The 26656-nt window shown below is 38.8% G+C and overlaps 1 protein-coding gene across 2 annotated transcripts in view; it reads right to left on the bottom strand.

Annotated features, from left to right (window-relative positions):
• LOC117164369 (disintegrin and metalloproteinase domain-containing protein 10) overlaps window positions 1–26656 on the bottom strand; it is a 159956-nt gene that overhangs the window by 31264 nt on the left and 102036 nt on the right. For both annotated transcript variants that reach the window (XM_076623966.1, XM_033347370.2), the window contains exons 5-7: window positions 9380–9650; window positions 7200–7358; window positions 5357–5541 (exon numbers count right to left, since the gene is read on the bottom strand). In XM_076623966.1, coding sequence (XP_076480081.1) covers window positions 5357–5541; window positions 7200–7358; window positions 9380–9650 — 615 coding nt within the window. The remainder of the gene's footprint in view (window positions 1–5356; window positions 5542–7199; window positions 7359–9379; window positions 9651–26656) is intronic.

The raw sequence follows: 26656 nt of genomic DNA on the forward strand, positions 1-26656 counted from the left end.
CAGTGATCAATGTATTCCGAAACGGTTGAACCGTCGCGTGGTGGAAAGCATTTAATCAAACACCTCCTCCGCGGGAATACCAATCGAAACTGGAAAAACGATTCCGTGACACGCGATCGCGATTCCTTCCCGCCGCTGAATTCTCATGATTTTTCAAGTGTAAAACGAACCAACGGCCGTTCATGCATATCTCTTTGATTGATCTCATTATTACGAATTAATTTTGACAGCGCGTCGCAAAAAAAGTTACGAGTCAAGCATAATTTTATTCTGCGGAAAATTCGTCTTTCGCTCAAGCTTTCCGATCTTTCAACTTTTAATCGACCATGTCGAATTATAAAATAATGTTCAGTATCGCGTGTATAAATACGACATTTAAATGTGTCCTTTATTTTTAGTGATATTAGAGAATATTTAAGCATTCAAATTGGTGATTAATATTAATGGTAAGATGATTGAGGTGATAATTAATTCGATTGAATTCAGTAACTTCTCTATTTTATTTATTAAGATCTCCATTAATGATTCCAAGGAGGAAGAAGAATGTTATGGACGAAAGATATTTAGATCATTTCTTTCAATTTTTGAGCATTCGTAGCATTTCCATCTATATCTATGATATATACATTTTCGTGAAAATGAAGGATACTTAGGTATTCGACTTAGATTAAGACACCTTGTACGTTAAAGCAGTGAAACATAGAAGATACGATAGTAAGATTTCCAATCTCATATAAACGATGCAATTCCATGGTAATGTCTCCAGATGTTTGCGCGTGTGCATACGCAAGCAACCTATTCCAACGTCAATGCCGAGCATCGTTACATCTATATCTGACATGTAATATATATGTGCATTTGGTAATTAACGTAAAATCCATTGTATTCAAGTTTGATGTTGCATTAATCAGGTCCGCTTCTGTGTACATCGTGGTAGCGCGTGTGCTGATGAAAACATGGATATCGGGTTCAATTTCAAGCAAAGGCTTCTTAAATCTCTAAATAATGCAAATGCAATGCTCTAAAACAGCCAAGTATGAGTGAACACAAGAAAATTGAAGATGAAGAGGCTGAAACATTTATTGGATGCCATATTTGCATGCGTTTGCTTTCCGATAAAGTTATCTAACGATTAAATGCAAGTTCCATGTTTCGAATACAGACACACGAAAATTTAAGGAACTAAAGATTACTATACGAAATACCTCTCAAAAGCCAAACCGATCAACTCGACCTTTTTTAAATTTCTTAGTTTCGGTACGTAAATAAACGATTAAAATTCAATCCTTAAGAAACAAACAGCAAGATAACATTTAAGGTAGATTTAAAAACACTGTTTGTAATATCATCAATTTTCTATATTTTTCAATCTATGTGTTTCGACCACTCGCGGAGAGACGCGATCGCGAGGAAGCACGCCAACGGGAGTCGTAAATTCCCGTTACGATTAGATAATCGACGCCACGAAATGATCGATCCCCTATTTCGATTAGGATAATAGAGGTGGTTAATTGAATATGACACTGATGCAACAAGGTGTGAATGACAGTTTATTCCAACATTTTGTGAAGCAAATAGTTACGCTGGTGCGTATGTATAAGGTAAATGAGTGACTGATCTTCGGGTGTAGACCCGGTCGAAGGATGTTGTATGTTTGAAGGTTGAAGAATCAGCGATGTTCGGTGACGATGCTGTAGCGGAGGAAAGCTGAGGGTGGGTGTGTCTAGCGCACGGGACCATCGGATTTGTTGGTGACGATTTTGGCTAAGAGAGTGAGGAAAATAGGATTAGTTGTTAATTATGTCCAAACGAAGGTTGGTGGGCTACGAAGGGTCTTAGCTGCCTTCGATAGAAAGTTGCTATTAGGAAGCATCGTACATGGAAAAGCCCAACTTTCCCTTGTCCAGCCATGGTAGACAATAGTCCTTAGAAAGTGTTTTAGAAAAAGATATTTGTTTGGTATCAGTAAACAAATTATTGGGATTTATGACGGGTACTTGAGGCTATTGAGGGTACGCCGTAAGGATGAGCGGACATCTGGGGTCTGTCTGACTCGCGGTGTATGGCCGGGTTCAGGTAGAGTGTTGCACGACGCAACATTATGGAACAATATAACTAACGTTATTTAGTATTCGTTCGATCTAAACGCAAAAAGAAATCTTACATGAGGAAATTAAACTCGTCTTATCGTTATCAATATGTATTGAAAAAGTAATCGGACAAATAAAATCGTTTAAAGGGAGTATCGCAAAGAATATCGCGTGAAATTAATAAGTAACATTAATTTCAAGATAAAGGAAAAAATTAATAGTTACAACAAGACTTTGAAATACTTATTTCAGAAGACTATCCGTTGGCTAAAGATCAACCTCAAACGAATTAATGCTTTAAAATTATTCCTGATCGAATCCACGAGGTAGATTCTAGAGAACTTGCAGAATAAAATCAAGTAGAACGAGTCAATGCATAATCAGACCAACCAGGCTCTGCTACCGTATAGTTGTATAAAATAGGTGTTTCTTTTCCAGAGTTATTTCTATCGCGACAAGTCACGAGAAATTTGTTCTAAGCCTATGTTCTACGCATAAAATTAAAAGAACAAAAATATAGAAAGACGGAAACAGACGGTGCTTATTATTGAATAGCTAAAAGGCGATCGTCACGTGAGACTCGTGTTACAAAGTTGCTGGTTCGCGTTCCGATGTCGTAAAAAATTACTTCGCAAACAAATAAAGGGGTAACGCGTCGCGTGACAGCTGTCTCGGATATGCCGCTCGGAAATAAAGTTTTTTTTACGTGAGTGCGCCAGATAAGGATCGTAAACGCGGCTGGTCGTCAGGGTTCTCAAGCGTCCCAGGTGTAATGACTAACATTCGAACTTCCACTTTTGACCGATATCACCGTCGCGATATCCCGTTATCGCGTTAGCTTTATTTTCTACCGTAATAATATCCACCGAGCTTCCGTAATATTATATAATAGCCGCGTCCACGGCGTTTACACGGTGAGTTCATTGCGCCGTAATAAAGTCGACCGGTTAAACATAAATTTCAAAGATTGCGACGTTAAATTTAAATCCTAAAAATCGCAATGATAGCACGGAAACATTAATTCGCTTTTAAATAGCGCGGCAAAGTTAATTGGTTGGCTTTCAGGTTTGAAAGATTTGACATAAACACGAAACAAATAATTCACCGTTAAATTGACGCGATGGAGTTAAGTGGTTAAATCGAAATTTTGAAAGATCATGACGTTAGCAGGGAGATAATAGTCGGTTCGTTAGGTTGCGCGGTCGTGCAAAATCGACGGAGAAACACGGAATCGTAATGCAAGAGGGACAGGGGCAATCCTTAATCGGTGCAATTCCGGATCTCTCGTCGGACAAGAGCGTTTAGCTAGGCGGCCACCGAGTTGTACATATCGCGATGGGAAGAGAGTTAATGCCGTCTAATCCGGAGACAAAGGGAGGCACGTTCGGGCTGGCATTTCCGAGGGGTGGTCGATCGGTCATCCGAAATGTTCGCGTGTAGAGATGGCCGATAATCGCGCGACCATCGTTCCGGAAGATCGATATCCTAACTCGCAGTATATATTCGGTCAAGTTAGATAGAACGAGACGGAACGAACAAATAGGAAAGAGAAAGGGTTGGAAGAAGAGGGAAAGGAGACGAAGACGGAAACGTCAGCGGAAGACTAGCTTTATCCGCGAATCGTACGACGGAAGAGATAGGGAAGTCTAAGTAATACACTAGACCAGTCCGCGTGTAGGCGCGGTCACGCTACGTTAAACACGGTTCAGTCACGAGACACAAATATTTGCTTGTTGTTACGGCAGGTGGTGCGATGTTTAAAGCCCTTCTACCAGTACGAGCTTGCCCGTGCTTCGCCTGTGCGTCCGCTCTTACTTAATATTCGCAAGCCGCACTGGCCAAATGAGATTTTCAGGAACGCTTTCCTCTGATTTGCGAAGCTTTGTACGCCTGTACTGAACGTCACTATCGATGAACTTGATTGTTTCTCAGTTGTACTCGAAGTAGATGAAATAATTCCATTAAACGGCGGATTATATGTATAATTTGCATGGATAGTTTCGGCTTCAAAGAACAGATTTCTAGAGAGAAGTAGGGCCGAAATAATAATCAAGAAATTGCTGAAATTGAATAGCTCGAATGGTGGACTAGATACAGTAAAATAGGGCTATTTGCATCATTTAATCTTGGGCGTTTTAAAATTCAATATATCGAGAATATTAATATTGGACGAACTTCTTTCCTTTTGACGAGTTATATCATCGTAGGAAGGTAGAGCCATCAAATTATGAAATAATTTAAAATAAGTTTAAAATAAGTTTAAAAATTGTTTATAATCGAATCTGACGAATTATGAGACAAATTACTTGGCTTAAGTCAAATAACGCTATTTTACCCTAATGTACTGCTTCCTTTTGGGGAAAAGTTTTTTGATCAAAGGAAAGAAGGGGGTAGTTTATCTTTATTCGAAAGAGTAGAACGAAAGCAATTTCAGGGAGGCAGTATGCGATTCTTTTCTAGATTCTGCTCCCGTCTTATTCCTTGATAACCATCGTTTAAAGTTTACGCATTAGGTGTGTGTAGCGGCGCAATAAAGTTCCACGGAATCAATCGGTCAACGTCAGACACAGAAACTGACATTAATCGGTCGCAGCGCAGAAAGGAACCGCAGTAAGGCTAAGGAACATTCATTTCCTCCGATCGCCGTTGGCAGAAAGTTGGTTTAACTGGAAGGTCCGGGAAAGTTTTAATTGGTTTGCGAAGTTATTACAGCGGAATGAGACAGAAGACGCGCACTTGTTAGTTCGGGAGGAAACGTTGCCGATTGCTACACCGGAAAGACGAAAGAATTTTCATTGCTGTCCTGATACTTCTCTTCCGGCGACCAATCTTATAGGACATTTCGACGAATTATGTACCGATCTCGGACGAAAAGTTTGTTGGAATTTGATGGAACAACAGACGCTAATCAGATTTGTAAGGATAATAGAGCGGATGACTATTACGAGAGGTTAAACTGTTATTTTATTGCTAGGTAGAAAGAGATGAGCTGGCTAAGACTCTTTTGTCTTTACGCACACATGCTACAAACATACACACACACTCATCCACATTCTTTTTGGCTTAAGCCTACGTCCCTCACAAGAACAGCACGTAGCTATCAGCCAGTAATCGCCTACTTACATTAAAACGAAACAGAAAACTATCGGCAATCGGTTCTCATCACCGATAGTTCTGTTCCCTTAAACTATCTACAATGTATCACCTATCCTAACTTATACTCTAACATTACAGTCTATCGTAATCTATTAATAATTTTTATGTACCTGTATATCTATAAATTGAGTTGACACGCTGTACATGCCGAGTCATCACCTCGATACTGGCCTCTTCAGATTTATAATGATTGAAGAACGTGTGATCCGCTTGCAGGTACAACATACAAGTGGTTTTCTTCGGGTCCACGGACGTCCTTTTGCGGAGCACTCGAGAATATCGTTCCCTGTACAATCTGATTGCAAAGAAATGACGTCTGTTTTCACTAAATACAATTAGCCTGACAAAGAAGCATTATCGCCTTTAATTTAATAATACATTTCCGTTTATGCGCCTTCAAAAGAATTTTGATTAATGTCCGTATATTTCCAAAATTCGAAATTTCTTTCATTTCAAACATATTTCCCGTGTTATACCCTCCTAATTACACGGAACTTCGTAGAAATAAAATTGTTTAATTTCTAATCCCTGAAGCTTGAACAACAAGATAACTGAGTTATCGCCTTCAACGGTGAACAGAAAAAATTTCTAGATTCTACGTTTACTACGTCCGAACTTGGTTCGTAGGCTGCAAAAAAGAGCAGGATTTTCGATGTCGCGATAGTCGATTTAACCGATACGCGATCCGCACTTGAACAACAAATCAAATCTCTCCACCAGAAAAAGAATCCGATTGCGGGAAACGTCCGATAAGGATAACTCGGTCGCGGGCAACGTTAAATTGGATTGTTCGATAATGGTGTTTGCTCTCGATTTTTGACGTTTTCATCGCTATTCGCTGCCGGATAGTCTGGCTTTTCTCTGCCCGGAAATGGGTGTGCTCTTTAAATGGAAGCGCAAGCATAGCACGGCAAACAGTCCGGAGGAAGAATCGACGGGACGATAAGTAACCGTTGTGCTTTTCTTCCCCAGCAACGGGCAACTTTCTTCCTTTGACCTGGCTTTCCCAGCATCTGCTAGAATATTTCATCGACGTGTTCGTAGAGACGGGCTAAGTGGAAGCAGAGTGGAAAACGTTGAACACAACCGGGAAGGAAGAAAAGAGTCGAACAGGGTTAAGGAAGAGGGTTGGGGGGATGAGACCGGTGATCGAGAACGAACGACCGTGTAAAACTTTTACAGGCTGTATAACTTTTTATTTTTTCCAACTTCCAGTCGCTACCGTAAAAGGGGAAACGGGGGATTTCAATTAGTTGCACGGAAGACACTTGGCCTCTTTTCGATGCAACTTGCAGCGGAGACATGAGTGAAACGAGGCGGTTCATGGTCAGACAGCTAAAACGAGTTAACCTGTTAACTGGGTCGTTCTTTCTATAACCACAGAATTAAAAATTGACGAAAATAAAGTAATTTTTAGTCTAGGTATTTCTTCTATATGTAAATATGTTATAATGAATTTTTAACAATTATGGAATGATTTATGAAAAATAGAGGCTTTTAAATAAAAAAAATTATATTGGGATATATGTATACTGGAATGTACAGCGAGACTTTATTTAACGAAACATTTTAGTTTCTGTCTGATTAAATTGTCTGAATCTATTTGTCAGAATGAGAATTATTACATGAAAAAAGTATAGATGGTAGAAAAATGAATGAATAATTCTGTAACATATAACTGTTTTGTTATCCAATAAATTCTCCTATATATACAAGAGTTTAGTAATTCGAGTGACGAATTACCCACTCATCCCCGATAAACAGACTACCCAAGTAGTATTAGCTCGGCGCGATCAGACAGACGATATTCACTTTCAGCTGATTCAAAGGCTTAACGTAGATGTGTAGGCAAAACATTTTTAAATTAAAGGAAACTTCAGCATCTTCTTGGCAGGATGTGCAAATCTTTTGTAAAGTTTTTATTAAAAAGGAAGATTAAATTGAAAAGCTTACCTATCGAGTAACTCTAAATTGTGCGAGCTCGCCGTGGGGTCTTTCTTCCTAACGTCTTTCGGATAGAAGCCCGGCTTGGCGCGGGAGTTCCCCTCGTTCAGGTGTTGATAAAGCGGCCGCATTGTGTCCCCGAGATATCCACTCCACGTCCTGTTCGTCCTGCGAACGATTTTTCGTCGGTAAGCGTTTGGAAAACTACAGCGCGCCAGTGAATCCCTCATGCTGAACTGATCAACTCCGGCCGCCCGGGATAAACGAGAGAAATCGTCGGGGTGCGGCAAGGAGATAAGAGTGACATATGTTGGGTAATACGTAACAGGCTTGAAGCCAATTTACTTCGAGGATCGTTGCCATCGGGCCTCCTGTCGAATCTCTACGCGTTCGTATCAAGATGACCAAGGCCACATCTTTGAATTACAGCATTTCACGAAAGTGTTCAAATACTTGTACAAATCTTTTCTGAGTAATATTGTATAACACTCATATTATATAATAATATGAGTATGCGTTATACGAAACATTTGAAAATTATATTGCTACTGTAAAGAGATTCGATTATCATGATTACATTGGTCAAGTTTGAAGTAAATCTGAAAATGTACATAGATGTTATAAGATACTTAGTGCAAGCATATATCTCGCAGAGACCATAAAAGTATTTAAGCAACCAATTATTCATTATGCGATTCATGCTGTATATTGATTTTTTGATTAAATATATGTTCGTATACTGTACACACTGTATATTAAAACTCGCTAAATTTTCTCATTTTTATTCTCTCTTTTTTTTTTATTCTTTTCTTTATAAGATTCAGTACGTTCCATTTTTACGAGTCTTTTATATACCAACGCAGTTGCCGCGTTTTATGCGTTTTTTTCACTGTATCCGTTTAATTCCTTGCGTGCGCGTGACGTGATTTCGAAAATTCACCAGTGAAGTCATAGACGAAACGAGCGCTTAAAGTGTTTAGAGACTGCGCCACGCTGTTCCAACGACCTCGATATATAGAAGAAACGATAGGTTGTTGCACGTAGATAGAAAGATTGCCTCGAATTCTTTCTATGCCATCTGACCGGAATATCCGATGAGATTCGCCATTACTCCCGCAAAACTCATTTCACTGATAAGCTTTGAAATGAAACGAGGTAAGAATCTAATCTGTGTTAAATATATATTTATTTTCTAATCACGCAGTTGGATAATTATAAAACTTTGATTTATTTTATATGCGTAGAGAAAAAATTATATGAGTAAAGAAAAAAGATGTTATTAATTGAGATTGGATTAATTAATAATAATTTGAAAAAAAATATAAAAATTCACTTTAATAAAATATAATTATCGAATTATGGATCAAAACTTTCGAAATTAAGAAAATTTACAGTAAAGATTTATGTGATTTAAGAGCCACTACAATAGTCAGTTAGAACGTAGGTAATATCACGTAACTGAAACTAAAATTTCCATGTAATGCAATTTATTCAATTCTTAAGATAACTTAAAATCTGTTTCCTTCTCTCCTGCAACTCTTTCTGAGTTCCATGCCAGAGAACATTATAATTAATCAATGCTAGAGCTGCTTCCCTCTCTAATTCTCTGTTAAAATGCGTTCTCTCTGTAATCGTAAGTGCACTTTGACGCGCGTGTCTCAGGAAATGATCGGTTTCCCTTGCAGAGCCTTTGTGTCGCGCAGCTTCCCTACTAATTTTGTTAACTTCGATTCATGGCACCGATGCTTTGAAACGTTAGTTATCGCGATCTCTAATGTAAAACTGGAATGCTTGATCTCTCGTACAGTTAACCGCCATTACGGTGCCATCTGAAATTCTATTAAACCGGTCAGTAGATACTAAGCCGGTCGATATTAAGTTTGTACCTGGAATATTGAACGTGTTAGATCATACGGGAAGATATTATACATCCAAATTGCACGCTAAGCTGTCTCAAATGCAAGACTAGGTTGGAAATTCAACTGTGAACGGCCAATTGAATTTCTTCTTACATTATTCAAAGGAACAAAGATGACAGCGGACAATGAATAACGAAGTATAATTTATGTTTTATTTAATTAAATTGTCTTCAGAGTCTTCATACGGGAAATTGTATTTTTCATGTTGTTGTACTATTACGTCGAAATAATTAGCTTAATGGCAAACACAAGAGTTTAAAATGTATTTACCTTAATTTATTTAACGTGTTCTCTCGCAAAAGCTCACTGGCGCATGGATACCCATTATTACGTGGGACATTCACGTCCACGGAACGATACGCGATCGTATGGTGATGCACAGCGTCTGTTGTATCTTTATCTTCGCCATCTTGCCGATGGCATACGAGGGGAGCATATCTGCTGGTTGGTTCGATATAGATTTCGTCGGATGCTGTAAAGATAGTTCCATCAAACAGTCCCTCTTCTGTTACGATTCCATGTACCGACGAGTTCTCATCGTCTGAAACAAAAAATAAAGAATTGATAGTTTATGTTGTTTAGTCAAAGTTGCGTAAATGCAACAGTATGAAGGACTTATATATGGTTTCATATATTATATGTGATATCGGAATAATAGACACGTTTCAGAAGCCAGGAACACAAATAAAAAATATGCAGAAGATTTTCTTTGACTTAACGAAAAATATTATATAATAGTTTATCACGTTACTATTAATATTCTAGTTTCTGTTAAATTCATAAAACTCTAGGTTTCAAGTAGGAGAAGAAATGAAGCGACGAAGAAATTACCGAACATATCTTCAGAATTCTCTTTCATAACCACAATGTTGGAAAAATAAAATTCGATATGTAAATTGACTGAAAAGAGACATTGTTCCCTTTCAGTGCTTTTTATCAAAGTCTTTTTATGCAATATTTGAAATCTTCTTTAGAGTTGTCGATGTCAAAAAGAGAGACAAAGATCTAATTTTCCGATTGTGATATTCAGAGAGAACTGTAAGAATTCGATCAGCGTCGATGTCTAGCGTGAATGCACATCGGTATGCTTCCTGAGTCACTTTGACCATCTTTTTCCTGAACGTTGCTACTGTGCTCGTAAATCGTGAGATTTACGCGTGCAAGAACCGCGTACGGAAGAATCCGCGTTTATATCACGTTTGCCCGCTCGGACATGGCCCCGGCAAGTGCGAATTTATATACGTTTGATCCGTTGCATCATCATAGCATATCAGATCGATGATGCATCGACGGGTTTCGTATGTGTGATTCGATCGTTTTCTTTTTATACTCCTTTTTCGAAGGTCCCTCCTTATCTTACTGTTGAATAAAGTGATTCGATAAGAAAAATCCTTGGGTAATATACTAACCGTATGCCAATGTAGTAAAATGATTTAGAAAGTAATTATTATGAGAAACTATAATCATATCAACGACAAAGAATTACATATATTCCAATTAATTCATAAAATTCAAAGTTATATTTGGCATCTTGGTAATCTCAACATTACTCGGAATGTTGTAAAGACAGATTGTTGAGTTTAAAGGGTATACATAATAATAAAGCAAATCGTAAGCCGAGATTAATCAGCATAAAAAATTCATATTAGTGGGAGAATTCATAATAGAGATCCACTCATTGCTACTGTAAATGTATAAATACGGGGCACCACATTGGTTTCCATATATCGTAATATGGCTTGTTCAATACTTAATTGCAGTTTAATATCGAGATTAAACGTCCACGGCGATGTATTGTATTATTCATTATTTGATATTTACTTAACATTTAGGGTGGTTATTAAACGATTCTACGTACATACACGTGACAAAATGTGTGCACAATACTCGTTTAAAATGAAAACAATTTTTCACGGAATATTTCGTAACATTTTTCTACGGATTATGAAATAACGTCCATAGCATTTTTATAACGCTACACTTTAATCTCATTCTCGGTAGAATTTGATTTTGAAATCTTACGTTTAATCCTGAATATGAATAGCTATTCCTATTTTATCCTCCTTCATTCTTTTTTTAAATAATTTTATTAAATTCGCTGTTACAATATTTTCCTATATTTTGTGCCCTCGTTTAACGTAGACGCTCGCCCAGATCCATTTATGTTCTATCTCTATTATCTATTTAAATCCGTGCTGCAAAGTTCAAACGTGTCAAAAATAGATTGTCGTGGATGAGAAGAGCTAGAGACCTGGATGTCGATCAAAATATTCTGTCCGAATTTTTCACTGGACACAATTCGTAATATTTTTTCCCTGTACGTACCTATTGGAGCAGATAATTGAATTTTTAATACATCAACACCGAACATCTTCCAAATTACGAACAATTGATTAATTCGAGCGAAATGGAATTGAATTGTATCCTCTGATGTCCATTTCATCAACGAGTTTGTCATTCTTTTGAAATGGATCAGCTCGAGCGTCGATTACCCTTCGCTGATTGACTTTGAGTTAATTAACTATTATCACGTTACAACATAAATTTCGATCCTCGTGGTGACATTGTTTGCGATATTATTCGCGCAGTTATATTGTGTAATACGTTTAATAGAGGAGGTTATTGTAATTCTTGTTTATATAACAATGTGTAATCGGAGAAGCCCGAAATTATAATACAATCTATATATTAAATATGTATATATAGATAAATACAATCTATACAGGTATTTGTCATTTTGGTACGATCGTTTCATGGAACGATAACCACGGTTTACCTCTGAGAATTTCTAGTTGAGAATACAACGTTCAATGCCCTGTTGTTTTTGCATACAAGGGTGTGCACTGTAAGATTCCTTCGCATGTGGTTCTCTTCTATTCTGTCGAGAATCGTGTACATATAGAATGCAAGAAAAATGCAAAGCTAAAGGAAAGAACTGTTACTTGAAAGATAACGTTGCTCTTCAATATTTGGAGTTGTGTATTATTGGATAGCGTAGGAATTTTTAAAATGATATTTCTGGAACAGTGAAAACAAAACTATAATTGAATGATATACTAAAACAATGTTAAAATATAAGGGTATACGTATACTCTCTTGTACTATTTTACAATCTCTTCCATTTACTTTAAGTAAAATATATATATCTATATTGTCAGGACCTACAATGTTTGGAACATACAACCGTATATGAAAAATGGTTAGAGAGAATACTAAATATTTAGAAATGTTAGGTATAATAGGGGCGAACGTTTTCACCAGCAAAGATTAGAATCGTCGTTAAGCATTTGACATCTCTTGTACGACGTATTGCTTTTCAATAATCAGTAATCAATTGTGAGAAATGGTTGGAGTGCATATATTTATACACGATTATAATAGAGAATCTGGAAGCTTTATAGGGCATTAGATATATAATCCTTTAACAAATAAATTAATTCTAATAAAATCTGATGTATTTTCCAATTAATCATAGGAAATCGTATTCCTGAATTTCTAACCCTTCTTCAAACTCTAATCTCAAGCATTGAATCCATTTACGCATCTCTATCAATATAAGCTCAATCACTTCTGGAAAACAATAGCCCAAAATTTTTCATTAGGTTTTCCGATGGAAAATGATTTAATTAATCGAGATCGAATAAAGAATGAACAATACGGACAAGTTTAATTATAGTCGAGTTATCTTTTCCAGCTTCATCGGAATTCTTTTAGCAAATATAAGCCATCCTCGTTGATCGATTAACTTGGAATTTTAAACTTCGCTAAGTTTAAGTATGATTGATATTATTTCAAGTATCGCCTTACTTGTTCTCCCTGTTTGCTCAACATATAACGAACGTGGAGTACAGAACTCGTAGCACTAAAAAGACAAAGCATCCTTTAAAGATTATAACACGTAAAACGCGTTTTAAACGTCATCGAATACTGATCTGCCAAATTTCTGTCAATATATCATGCAGCTGATGTTTTATTGTTTTGGGCTGAAAATTCCATTGAGTACCTTTCTTCTAAAATGCTTTGCGTCATGGGAATATCCTTCGGAAACTGTATTTTCGAAGGCAAATATATCATCGCTATCTTCAAATTTCGCATAAATGCAGAAAAATCGCTGTCGATTCATCAGAAAGGAACGAAACGCGTTAAAACTGAGATGTGTTAACGACATGATATCTTTCGATAGCATTTTTCAAATACTAAGGCTAATAAAATTACTATTAAGCAAATGTATTTAGACGGAGTACGATTATAATTGAAAGCATCTCATAGTACTTATATGCAATTTAAACTTACTCTGTCTAAGTTCGACCCTACTTAAAAGTGTTAGAAGTTCGAAACTTTCAATTAGATTTGAACCTGCTCGCACTATACTTTACTCCATCGCTAGTTCATGTAGCAGAATATCAGCTCGTGATATTTTATTCCGCATGCCGCCCCGCATAAGCGTAAAAGTTAATTAATCTTGTGCAGAAAAAGCTGAAGCGATGGAATGATTTGATTTTACTTCATACTCTGTCGCGTCAAAAGGGTCAGAGTTATTAAATATCTAACAATTTATAAATATTCCTCGTTGATGATTTCCATTTTCAGATTTTAATCAGATTCCGAAAATAGTGACGACGGCTTTCGCGGGAAAAGACAGTTTCCCACTGTTCTGTCCGCGATATTCGTGTCCGTTGGTTACGTTACAACGTGATGTGCGTTCTCTATGAATTTCCACGGTTCGCTCCTATTCATGTTTTCGCTCGAGGCTTCCTAAGCCGCCATATATTGTAAGTTACCTCTATTGTCCACCCCGTTTCAATACTATTGCCATTTCGAAGCGACTTTGGAAACCTTTTGTTCGAACGTATCGCACATTTGTTCCAGGTCCACGAGGCTGTACGGATTCCACGTGATCAGTTTCATCATCGGATTCAATCGCAGCGAATTATAAAACCCAGCGTGGATTCTATGATATATCTGAAATTTCTGGTATTTTTTCAATATTCCTTGCTCTTGCTATACTGTGTTACGTGATTTAATAGTGTCACTTAATTCAGAGGATCTCAACCAATACTTGGTAGATAATTTGAGTTGAACATATAACGAGCATCGTTTAATAGAATCAGAGACAGCGAATTTTGAATTATAATAATGCGAGAGGAACGATTATAAGAATCATATTTATCAATGTTAAAAGGACTAATCGATCCCATATAATTAAACCGATATAGAAATTCCCTCCCGGAGGCCAGTTTCCGCTGGAAATATCCAAATGTACAAAAGCATATAGACCTGTAGGATATTTGTAAATGAAAATTTCGAACACGTTGATAGGATCAAAGAAAACTCCTAACGCAAAATCAATGCGTAACATCAATGTTACGTATTTGTATCTATCGTTACGTTCACAAGATTGACGCGAGAGGAGATCGTAAGAATCTACCCTTAATCAATTACAGGATGAACTTAAACGAACCTTTTCATTGAACTGCACGAACCATTGTCATATTTCTACCGAAATTCTATTTCAACAACGTTCAAAGGATTAATGGATTCTACGTAATTGCAACGATGTAGACATTCTCTCTGGAGACCGATGTTCAAAGAAACGACTTTATAAAGAGCGTTGATCCTTCGTATTTGAAAAACGTGCAAATAGCACGGTAGTACATCGAATCAATATAAATTTTTCAAACAAGCCGGACCGCGGACGGATTTGCGAGCTGCAGGATTCCCGGAAAGTCGATCGCGTTAGTTATCGAAGTGGAAAATAATGTCATGAATAATGGAGGAACGTGCCGCGGTATGTACTCCGTCGACGGGTGCAGTCGCATTGAGGGGCAGCGACCGTGCAAAAGGCAGAAGGGAGCAAAGGGAATGGGAAAGTAACTCTGCACAAAGTGCCCGAGCTGCTAGCTAATTCGCAGACGTACTCGCTCGGTTCTTCCCCGATGTCGACTCGTTTTCTTTGACGCGACGAAATAGAAAATCTCCGTGGTCACCCTCGGCGAGCGAATCCTTTCAGGCGACGATCGCGCGGATCACGGACCTTGTTTGATTAACAAATGAGCGATACTTTCTTTCCTTCGATCGACCACGGGAGAGACGTAAAAGTCGTTAATTTTTTTCTTCGCGTTTGCTAGTGCTCAGTGGAAAATCAATTAGGTGTCGTTTTACAGTTTCTGGTCATTGAGTTAGGTTCACACGCAGAAATTTTGTTTCTCTAGCTACGATATAAAGATTGAAACTATTTAAACGATTCTGGGTACTGAAATGTTTGTTAGTGGATGATGATGAGACATAATGTGCAGCTGAGACGAAATTTCGAAGATTGTAAATTACAAAGCGCGTTATGTGATCTGTGATCTAATGTCTGTTCATGGATTGTCATTTGATAGCTGTTGAGGTGTTTCAACGCAATGGAATTTGATAATCAATCAATTAATACAGAATAATTATCAAATAAATAAACAATATTTTGGATGATATCGGCCGTTGTTGTTGCCACGGCACGACTTTACATCAAGAATTTCACTTATTCTTGACAGATTTTTATCAAAAATCCTTCTAAGATAACACAATTTTGATCCGACATCTTTTAAAAATCTTACTTTCTAGTTAATATGTAGCGATTACAAATTCTTGTTCAGTAATGTTTAAATATACGTCGTTGTGTAAGATTCCGAGTCCCTTTGGAGAGATTCGCGAGAGAAAGCGAAATTGTCGATGAAAATTCCGTCTGATCCGGCAGTTTATCAGGCGTATCGGCGGCAATTTGTCCCTTTAAGAGCCGGTTGTCGGTGGGCTTGGCCGGTTACATGTAAACGCGCGTATGCTGCCGGTGTTTTAAATGCAAAATTGAGCCGGCTCTCTCTCCCCATGATGGAATTTAATTACAACGATCTGTCGTCAGGGGAACGCGGTCGCCGTTCGAAAAGCCAATCGTATTTCGACGGGTTCGAGTGACCAACGTGTTGATAGAAAGTCGATAACGGGTGGCAGCCTGTTCTCGCCCGCGACATGCAAACGACGCGGCCTCCAATCATTTCTCTTGCCATACGGAATACACTTTGCCCCGCCAGGCGTGATTCTGCAAGTGTACAAGGAGACAGACAAACCGTCCTTCATGAGCGATTTATGAGTCGGCCAACTCATGTAAATTGCTTGAAATCGCGCGAATGTTTGGGCAATAGCTAACACCGAGATACTGATTCTGCCTTTGACATCGTGTGTGCTAACAAAAGCGACCACGGCAATGAACGATTGGTGCAACGATGTCATGGAGTTCCTAGTTCGTTCACAGAAAATAATACTTCTGGAAGCAAGTGAAAGAAGTCGAAGGTTTACGAAGCCATCGTTAGTCGTGTAAAAGCAGAGAGATCAGCTCTAACGTTTAGTTAATAGAAATTTTGGCAAAGAGAGATCAATATATGGGATAAAAGATTATGAACAATTCTGAGACAATCTACAATATATTGGGGAACAAATTGTTTAACTAGTTGTTAGTGACGCAATAAACAGTGAAATGTATCGTGTACTTAACTGACAGCTGGATTGTTTATTCTGATAGAATATCCTATTCATGAAAAGAGAAGAAGCCTGTTCAATATTAATATTTTCAGTTGTAGTTATCCTAATTCAGTAGCATGTGTATGTTACCCTATTTCTGGAATAATTCAAAATTGAAGTTTAAAATGTTGTAACACGAGTGATTCAAATAATTCTACCTTATTACATGAAACGAAAGTCTCGTCAGGATAGAAATAAAATGGAAAAAGTCGAATAATTTTTGATACTGAATTTTTTATTCTTGAGATCTGGAAACTCGCAGTCCCGAGAGGTACACTATTTTCTTGCTGCTAAAGGATTATCCCAGGAGGAAAATAAAATTCAGCTGGTTCCCTCTTCACGTCGCCGCGCGTGTGCCGGCTTTCGCTCCAACGTCCTCCCCCTTCCATTCGCTTTTCTCAGCCGATCTGATGTAAAATGCTGGATACGTAAGATGGAGAACGCAGACGTCTCTGTACGTTTCTGAAAGGCTTCCCGTAGAAGTCCTTCGTGGTAAATCACTCGCTCTCGATCGAATCCCCCTCTTCGGTTTATCCATTTTCGGGATCGCAGACGAAGGGATTCGACGGCAGCCGTGACACCGCCGCCCCGATATGTTCTCCTTGCATCGACGTCGATCCCTTTTGGAATTTATGTGCCCGACGACTGGGAAAATTTCGAGGAAATTCCACTACCGTATGTGTGTGTGCCTTTCGGTCCGGAAAGATCAGCCTTCTCTCTGTCTCCGACAGGTTTCCACGCTCAGCCATGGAGGCTTTGACCTGACCAGTTTGCATTTAATTTGGGAACGTTTATTCTTCTATTTCCTCTCTTGACCATCGTTTCCTGGTTCCTTTTTCCGTGATTCGAATCGTCGTATTTTACGAGTATAGAGCATAGACTCTGTCGGTGAATATTATTTGGTACACATTATAAAACTATTTTGGTCTGGGTGTGGTTGGATCGTTCCGAAAATACTCAATTGAGTTGGCGAATTTCAAGCCATGCTCCGTTTCAATTTATAAAGCAATTAATGAAATTATTCGGAGAAATATCAGAAGCCTCAAGTAGACCTCAAACAACGTACGAACTTTAAATACAATTTCACCGAGCAGGAACGTATATAAGCTCAATTTCGTTAGTGGTGCATTAGAGTCCTCGACCCGACGACGTCTCCCAATTATTCAAAACTTAATGCAGACCGTATCCACCCTCTCAAAGTCTATATATCCAGCTCGAAAAGTGGATCTGGCTTGCAAAGTGACAGAGCGGGCCCCAACACTGGCTACGTTTCAGCTCAGCCTTTTCACCATTTCCTTTCACCCTTTCTACTATTCTCCCTCTTCCCTATTCCTATTTCTTTTCGCTTGCACCCCCATGGTTCTCTCTGTCTTCCCCTTTTATATCTCACCTCTCTTCTTACTCGTTTCCAGCCCTTTTCGTTTCACGTCTTTATCAATCTCTCTTGCGCAGTCGGAGCGCGCCTCCTTTTCTTTCCGTACGCAAGCTCTTCTGTTTATCCGCGTGAAAGCTACTCTTCCGTGAATCGAAATTTCAGAATCCGTCGAAAGACTCTTCTCTTTTGCGCGTGCATCCTTCTATTCTACCCCGGCGTAGCCCATTCGCGGAAACGCAAATGTGCAAATTCCATTCTCTGTTCCTGACGAGACGATGCTTCAGAATTAAATTCTCTCGCACGTTCAATCTAGTTGCGATATCTCGTAAGATTTACGTTTTCGAATTCTTCTATTCTTTCCCTCGTCCATATTATCCCTGCTTTATGATTCTTAACACAGACTTAATAAATATGATCCCAAATTTGACCATCTCCACTCCTAACCTCCACACATCTTTGCACCACCTAACACTTCTCGACAAAAAGCTTACAGTTTTAAGCGCAAATCCGTTTGCAGCATCGTCAGCTGTAATTCATTATCAAAACGTTGTAAGCAAATTATCAACAATAAAACAATCTTGAAATTAGTATTGCATTTACGATTACGAAACCATAATCGTTCCTCTCTTAACTCTTTGGAACTACTTATTTGAAAAGTATGTAACATCTCTCGTAAATTTGAGCGAAAGATCAATAAAGGAGAATCGAATGAATCACGAATACACGTCACGTGGTTGGTTAGATAACGAAGTGCTTACTGATCGGGCGTTCATTTTGAAAATCGGCATCATTAATTCCCAACACACGTCTCTATTTAACCCGATTCGATAAATCTCCGCCGAATGTTGCTAATTATCCGATAATAATACCGCGCCGGCGGGAGGCTAATTTGTGTCGCTTCGAACTTCACTCTAAACGCTATCTCCGTCTCTTCCTCTTTTTCATTTTCCCACCTCTCGCTTTTCCTCTTTCGCCTAATACGTGCGTCGAATATTCCAAACGATTCATTTGCCAAGCACGATCCGAAAAATTGATCGGAACCCTTTCTTTTTATCATCGTCTCATTAATGTTACGCCCGTATACGTTTCGTCGCCAGAATTATTCGTTTTCGAATCAAACAAGTTAGAATTTTTTACATTCAATTCTCTCGAGTTTTATTAAAGGATCAAAGAAAAGGATCTGGTGTTTGCTATCGGAAAATAATTTTAAACGCTACTTACTATTGTAGCAGTGGCAGGGGAGTTTGAGAAAACGGAGTTTTCTTTTTCGAAAAGCTTTTAGAAAGTTGGCTCCATTTGGATGTTCCCTTTATTTTCCAATGGAAGTCAGCTTCCAGAAGAATTAAATCTTTCTTTCATCGAGCTGCGCGTAACGTTTTAACGGTGTAGCAAACTTTTTCTAAGACTCCCCATTCTCTCCTCTGCAAACGTTTGGAAAACTTTCAATTCTACTTCATGGCGTTATTCTAATGAACGTTTTTAAAACATTGCGGGAAATTTCAAGTTACAAATTGGATAGTTAATAATTTCCCATTAAAATGCGCAACTCCTTTGATCAAATTTTATTATTTATACCCCTATTAGTTTGGAAAATTATACTGTATTACCTTCAAACTATCCTTTAAATTTAAATTTAAAATTTTACTACAAACTTTTCGCCGAATCCAATATGTTGTTCATTGCAGCTAATATGATATTACTCGAAATATGAAAGGAAAACGGATTTATTACATAACTTTTATATATTAAAGTCGAACAATCTGCATAGAGCGTGTAATATAATACGTACGTTTATCTGGCAGAGATGTAGCTTTTGATGTTCACACGTCCACTGAATTTCTTCCATCAATGCCATATTTATTTTCCGTCAGCGCATCAGGATGGGTTTTGTGGTATGCATGGTCAGTCAACCCCGTTCGACTCACGTTGTATTCTATCGGGATCAGTGGTTACGAAAATTAATGCTGATGCCAGGCACGCCTGTTATTTGACGCCGGTGTAAGTGGTAAAACCTCGCAATCAACGCCAATGATTGATGCGCCCATCATCGGTATCACTTGTGCTGTGTCACGAGATAGAGGAGTCACTCTTAAACAATAGTTTTCCTGCTTTCGATACTCGCCTGTCATAATTGGTCGATAACGGGCTTGAATATTTGTCACAGATCTCCTCGTCTTCGTCATTTCCCACTGGTTCGATTAATTGGGATCATTTAAGTTTGATCGTATGTTCGTCAAATATTATTGTGCAGTAAACGATAAACTTAAACGATGAGTGATCGAGGATCATGTAGAATAAAACAGATGTAACAGACGACGAGTCGTTTTTCTAAATATTTTATACGGTTTTGTCACTGTATGTATCAGATCGACATAACAGATCTACACTATGTTTAGTAATACTTTCCTGATATTTCGTATGCAGAGTTTTTACATGCATTGGAAGTCTAGTGACGCCAGTAGATATCTTTATGCATTATGTGAACATATTATGCACCGCTCCAATAATGATATTGTAATTCTGACATGTTGCTTTCTTTTTTTTTTATATGTATATAATATCATCTGACGCATTTTTCTTATGGTTGAAGCGAGACTTATTAATATTCAATAAAGTAATGAGATATGATGAAAAGAAATTATAATTTGTAATAAAACTAAAAACAAAGAATATTGGACATATGATCCAAAGAAAAATTACATTATAATCTGAACTAAGAAAATTGTAAAGTATCTTTTCTTTCTAACTGATCTTCTTCGACCAACATTTTTTATATCTTTTTATCTTTAGCGTGACTCGAGGGGAATGCAATCCTCGTTTGAAACGCTGGAAATAAGACCACCAGAGTCTGTTGTATCTCGTGCAATGTTCGAACGAGTCGCCAGCTCATTAGAGCCTCGATGTAAAGAGAAAATATATCGCGTGATAGAAAAGCCCGCAACTCAGCAAGGGGAGGGGTGGTTTAACGGAGGTATCAATTTTCTTAGAGGCCGTGGTTGGAACGAAATCGATTTAGGGACAGGATAAACGGGAGGCGGTGTCAAATCATGAAATTCCGTAGACGGCTTAATTGCTCGAGTTTCGGATTCTATCAATCAGTTCGCTAATTGGGCCAGTCACGGCCTTGTTATGCAGCAAATTAGTGGTCAGTCTGCCGGCAAGATGGTGAATCGAAACGCGAAGATAGCTATTTCATTACCGTTACCACGATGCACCTTGTCATTAGTTCGCTGTCGTTTAACGAGTAGAAGCGAATTTTTATGGAAATTTATATTTCTCCTGGTGTGTCACCAAAATTTAATCATTCACGCTAATAAATGGAACCGTGCATCGTGCAAGTATCGACGAAACTTCATTGTATTGAACCATATTGCCATGATTTCAACCACGATATTTCCAATTCTGAAATTCACACGGTACAATTTTCATTTCTAGTCGGAAAAAAGATTCGAAAAAACTCTCGACTTCAATTTGCAATGGAATAGCCAACGTTATTTCGCTAATTTAAATCAATACGATGGTACACCATGATGGAACGAAATCAGAAAACAGCGTCGAAATGATAAGTGGCTGACGGTAGCTATAATTTTCCGCGGAGAAACCACTTAAAAGACGATCGAACTGCATGGAAAACGGATCCTAACGAGGTCCCCGAGGAAATCTCGGTGGAGAAATAACGACGTTGTCACTAGTCTGTGTTTCTGGCTGTGATCCTGACTCTGCTTCAACAGGGCATCCCCAAGAGGATCCTTCATTTCGTGCGAGCTCTTGTTTTATCGACTCGTTTGTTTTTGGTCTAGTCGTCGACTGATTTTCATTGTAACGTCGCCGAAGTCTCGGCACGCTCAACTGTGATCCCTCTAGAAACTTTACTCATCGGAATGTAGGCATTATCGCCACAGGCTGACTAGTCTAATCCAAACACGCCGTTCAACTTTCAACTAAAACGACGTGTGCTTCTGAGAATGCGGCATACGTGTGTGTGTGTGTGTGTCTGCGGAACTATGATCGAAAAGTCACGCAACACACTAGCGCTTCTAATAAATAGTTCAATAACGATTGCGTGACTTTTTGATCACAGCGTAGGTTACATTCGCCGAGATGCCAAACCACTGTGTTTGATGTCGCGAGCCCGACAAATCATTGACCAATTCCACTTTTACTTCAGAAACTCTACCGTTTCGTGAGAATTTTACAGCGTTATGATTAGACTACGGATTTTCATGGAAATTTACGTTTTCGTGAATGCAATTAGAAACAGAGGACTTGAATAGAATATCCTCAAGTTATATAATACTCAAAAATCCTTTGAGAACATCATTAGATATTCATCTGTATCGATTCTATAAAAAATAAATATTTTTCTGCGTGTTGGAGTATCAAAAAGGGCTAATTTACGGTACTGTCAAGTGTTTTCCTACTCATTTCAAAACTCATGATGACAGAAACGACTGTTCCGAACATTTCCAACAAATTTCACGAAATTGTATAAAATTCAGCAACAAAGTAGAAGATCTGCTATTTTCACTAGGTTCCTACAACAACAAATTTATTCTACAAAGTTTCATCTTAAGTAGAATGGTTGGATAACAAGTTCTCGCGATTTTTCATTTTTAAGCTCAATGTGACTGACAAGGCCGCATTGGGATACGTTCCATTCGAAAATGTCACCATTCGGTGCGCGTTCCGTGCGAGACTTTCTTGATATCAGGATCTGTACAATCGGTCAATCGATCGGGAAGCAAAGTCATAAATGGAGCGAGGCTTTTATTCTCGCGCACCGCATACTTGAAATTCCATCTCGTAGCAAGAATACTTCGCCTTGCAAGATACATTCGTGGGAAATGTACTTTATACGCGTGCCACGGGGGCGAGGGGAATCCATTTGAAAAGTAAACTTCATTTGAATGCGTTCAGTAGATAGCACGTGCGTACAGTCGAACGATCGACCAGGTATAAAACCATGTCGAGCCATCAATCGATATTTTCCCTGTTGGAACTGACTATTCTCTGTTAGTTCAATCTGACTGATCGATAATGCTTACCCCATTCGTGCCGAGGCCACGTTCTCCTCGCTACCAACGTGTTAACTATGTTAGCGAGTTTAAACTTCATCACCGGATGAACAAGGAATTTTCTATTCCTATTGTTCATTGGTAAAGAGGAGCAGAAAAATATAATAGAAAGTTTTCCGCTATGTGCAGTTCCTATTGATATACATTCTCGTTCATAAGTATTAGGTCAGCTATGAAAATGTATTATAATAATATTATAAAATTTAAATTTATTATTTCATTTGAAACGTTAAACCATAAATAACTCATATATTCAATATTCTTTCTTCCACTGACACACATAGCCATGAATTCCGAAGTTAATATAAATATTCGGGCTTATCTTGATTTTCTATCTATTTTGTGAAAAAAAATAGGGCAGGGAAACGTGATATTAAATTTGTCCTCGCTGTTATTATCTTTCCCTTGTCCGCTCTATCAGTTTCATGTAAAATTGGAGATCCAAACCCTATCCCTTTGTATTCATCATGCATGTTTTACACAAAAAGAGGGAAGAGAATAAAAAGAAAAAAGATGTATTAAAAAACTGTCCACATCATATGCGGGGCCTGGTTTTTCCTCCTTTTTTTCACATATCGTTCTAACCGATGATATTAAAGTTCAAATCCCGAAAATCTCTGGTGAACCAGAATTCAGCCCCGTGAAAGGTAAACACTTTCATATCGACGTTCATGGAATTCGTTTGATCTATCGAAGAAACCTTGAAAAACTAGATCAGCGTGTATCCCAGAGGAAAAACTGTCGACCGATTACGTCTATGGATGACTATGCTCTTCCCATAATACTTGGCTCGGGAGGCAGTAAGTCGCGAACGTGATCCGCGGAAAAGCGGCCCACCCCTTTTACGTGATACCACGAACTTTTCAGTCCTCGACGACTCGGTTTTCGTATGTATTACATCGCCCGCGATGTAAACTACTTTAATCCGGGGGTTGGAGTCGGCTTCCGGGGGATGCTACACGGATTTTTCCACGCCTGATTCTCGACCTCGTATCGCAAGCGCTACGACCCTCCCACGAGAACGGCGACGATATTACGTTAAAACAACCCCTCTCACCCTCGTAATCTGATGAGGACACTTACCGAGACTTCGGAAATTGCTTTCGTTTCGATACTTCCGCCTCCAGCGACACGCACATAATGCTCTGTCGCCCTGTTCTCCATGGTACTCCATGGTAAGAAAGAAATATTAATCATTTTGATACGTAATTTCAACAAACTATCGTAAGATTTAAGATTATGGTTTGTTAATGCATGGTTAAGTTAAAAGACTGGACACTGATAAATCGTATATACAGTGGTGAACATACATTCATACGTTCATGGAAATACTTGAACATCTATCAGAGGAAACATTTATGTTCGTATCGCATGTGTTACTTAAGATATTTAAAAATTTCATCGGAATTGTAACAAGACGTAACTGTTACGATTATGTTGGTCACATTTCTATTCTTTGCTTCATCTTCATTACCGATTCTACAAGAAATAGGAACCTATTCTCTGTGTTGCAGATGCAAATCAGTCGATTTTCTTAACTCACGATTCAATGCCTAGTTACTATAATTTATGGCGCTCTCAAATGTCTATCGCTGTATCTCCCTAAGCCTCATAAGGCAGTGAACAGTAAACGTCCGAATGTCCGGAACGCTTGAATTTCCACATTCTCTCGCGTTATTTGTAACTATTCAAGCGGCAGGAGATCTAAAAGAGCGATCTTCGACACGCCATTGTCGTTAAAAGTACACGTTTCACTTATACGCTGGCGCGGAGTGACTAGGAACGGCTGGCCGTGTTTCCTGGGAGTTCTCGGTGAATACTGAAAGAACCGGAAACTTCATTTTCCGGTGGAAGTTGGACCCCACGAAGGCCGTGTGCATCCAAAGAAAGTGACCTGACGTGGCGCGAGTGGAAACGCTGGAGATTACGAGATGGAAAACGAAGCTCGAGGGCGGCTCTCCTCTTGTAGGAAGCTTGGAAACGCGACAGAAAGATCGAAGATAAGAAGGATCCTTGTGGATAATCCTCTGGGCACTTCTGGAAGATAATGCCCCGCCTGATGGAACCCTGTCTCTTCTCTGACGGAAGAATTACCAGCGAGAATCTCGGGGAGGGGGGGAGGTGGCGGGGGGAATAAATTGAAATACTCGAGTGGACGCTCTTCAACAGGCGAGGGTTCTTAATTTAGAAAGGCGAGAATTTTTCCGCGGTGCTTTCATCGGTGTCTCTGATCGAGATACGTAGTAAATTAGTATTAGAACGGGTAATACTTTCTCGGCTGGTTCGATATCCTGCTGCGATCAAAGCCAACGAAATCCCCTTTAGGATCCGCGAGGACTTTGTGCCAGGACCAAGTGAACTTTGATGAGAAATTCTGGCGCCAAGCTGAGCTCCGCCATTCTTCCACGTTTCCTTTCAATGTTTGAATTTTCATGAAACGTTGCTCCATTTCATTGTTCTATTATTTTACGTCTGCATTTTCTCATTCTCTTTTGAAGTAAATTCGAAATTCAACAAGGGCCTATGGCTAACTGTTATAGCTTGATTTTGTGGGTGAATGGATTACGTGAATAGATAAAGCCAGATAAAAGGGTACAGATAAAAGGAATGCACGATGCGTGCCACAGTTATTCTTTCTACACTTTATAAAATCAAATTAATGTTTTAACATTGCATATGAAGTATTTTCCTGTTTGCAACTTACGGTAGAGCTCCGTTTATTGCAACGAGATTTTAGTTGATTTATTAGTTGAACTTTTATTGATTAGATCTACTTATCCGTACGCGAGCTTGTACTATGTGAACGAAAAATAATAGGTAACGAGAAAAATTGATAAGTTCCTATTGTATGAACTCCGATTATATAAACTATTTATCCCTCAACAAAGCGAACCTCATTCAATCGTCACTGATTTCAATAAATAATTTCGCTCAACGACGTGACAAGCTGCTACGAACTCGGTTACCGATCTAATAACTTTCACCGACTCCTTATCACGCTCTGCGCTTATTTTGATATCTCAATCTCTTCGTTTGAATCGAAAATTACTGCAATTTCGTTTCAGTCACGCTCGACTGGAAAACTCGGTCTGTAGACTCTGTTCGAGCAGCGGTCGAAAGATCAAGACAGAAATTCAATGGACCGAAAGCGTTCGCGGAACACGTTCGTTGGCTAACGTACCGATTCGCGCGTACTCCATCTCTTGAGAAAGTAAACAGTTACCGACGATTCTTAACGAGACTCGACAGGCTCTAATGAGATCTCGCCTTCCAACGGACACACAAATGCCCTCTCCTCTTCGACTGCCACGCGAAACCACGCTCACGTCTCTCGACGTTTCCTCTTTCTCGCGTTGTTCACGGAACACACTAACGTTATTCGCTGCCTCCCCTCTTTTTACGGAACATGAAGCTTCACCTTCGTTTTTCGATGTCCGCCCGGTTTTTTCGTTCCTCTTCTTCATGATTCTCCTTAATTGTTCCCCGATACTCTTCCGTCGCTTCCCGAGCGCTACTCGGCCTAACTTTTATTGTTTTCGGTTG

This window comes from Bombus vancouverensis, chromosome 13 (assembly GCF_051014615.1).
Source record: "Bombus vancouverensis nearcticus chromosome 13, iyBomVanc1_principal, whole genome shotgun sequence".
NCBI classification, from domain to species: Eukaryota; Metazoa; Arthropoda; class Insecta; order Hymenoptera; family Apidae; genus Bombus; species Bombus vancouverensis.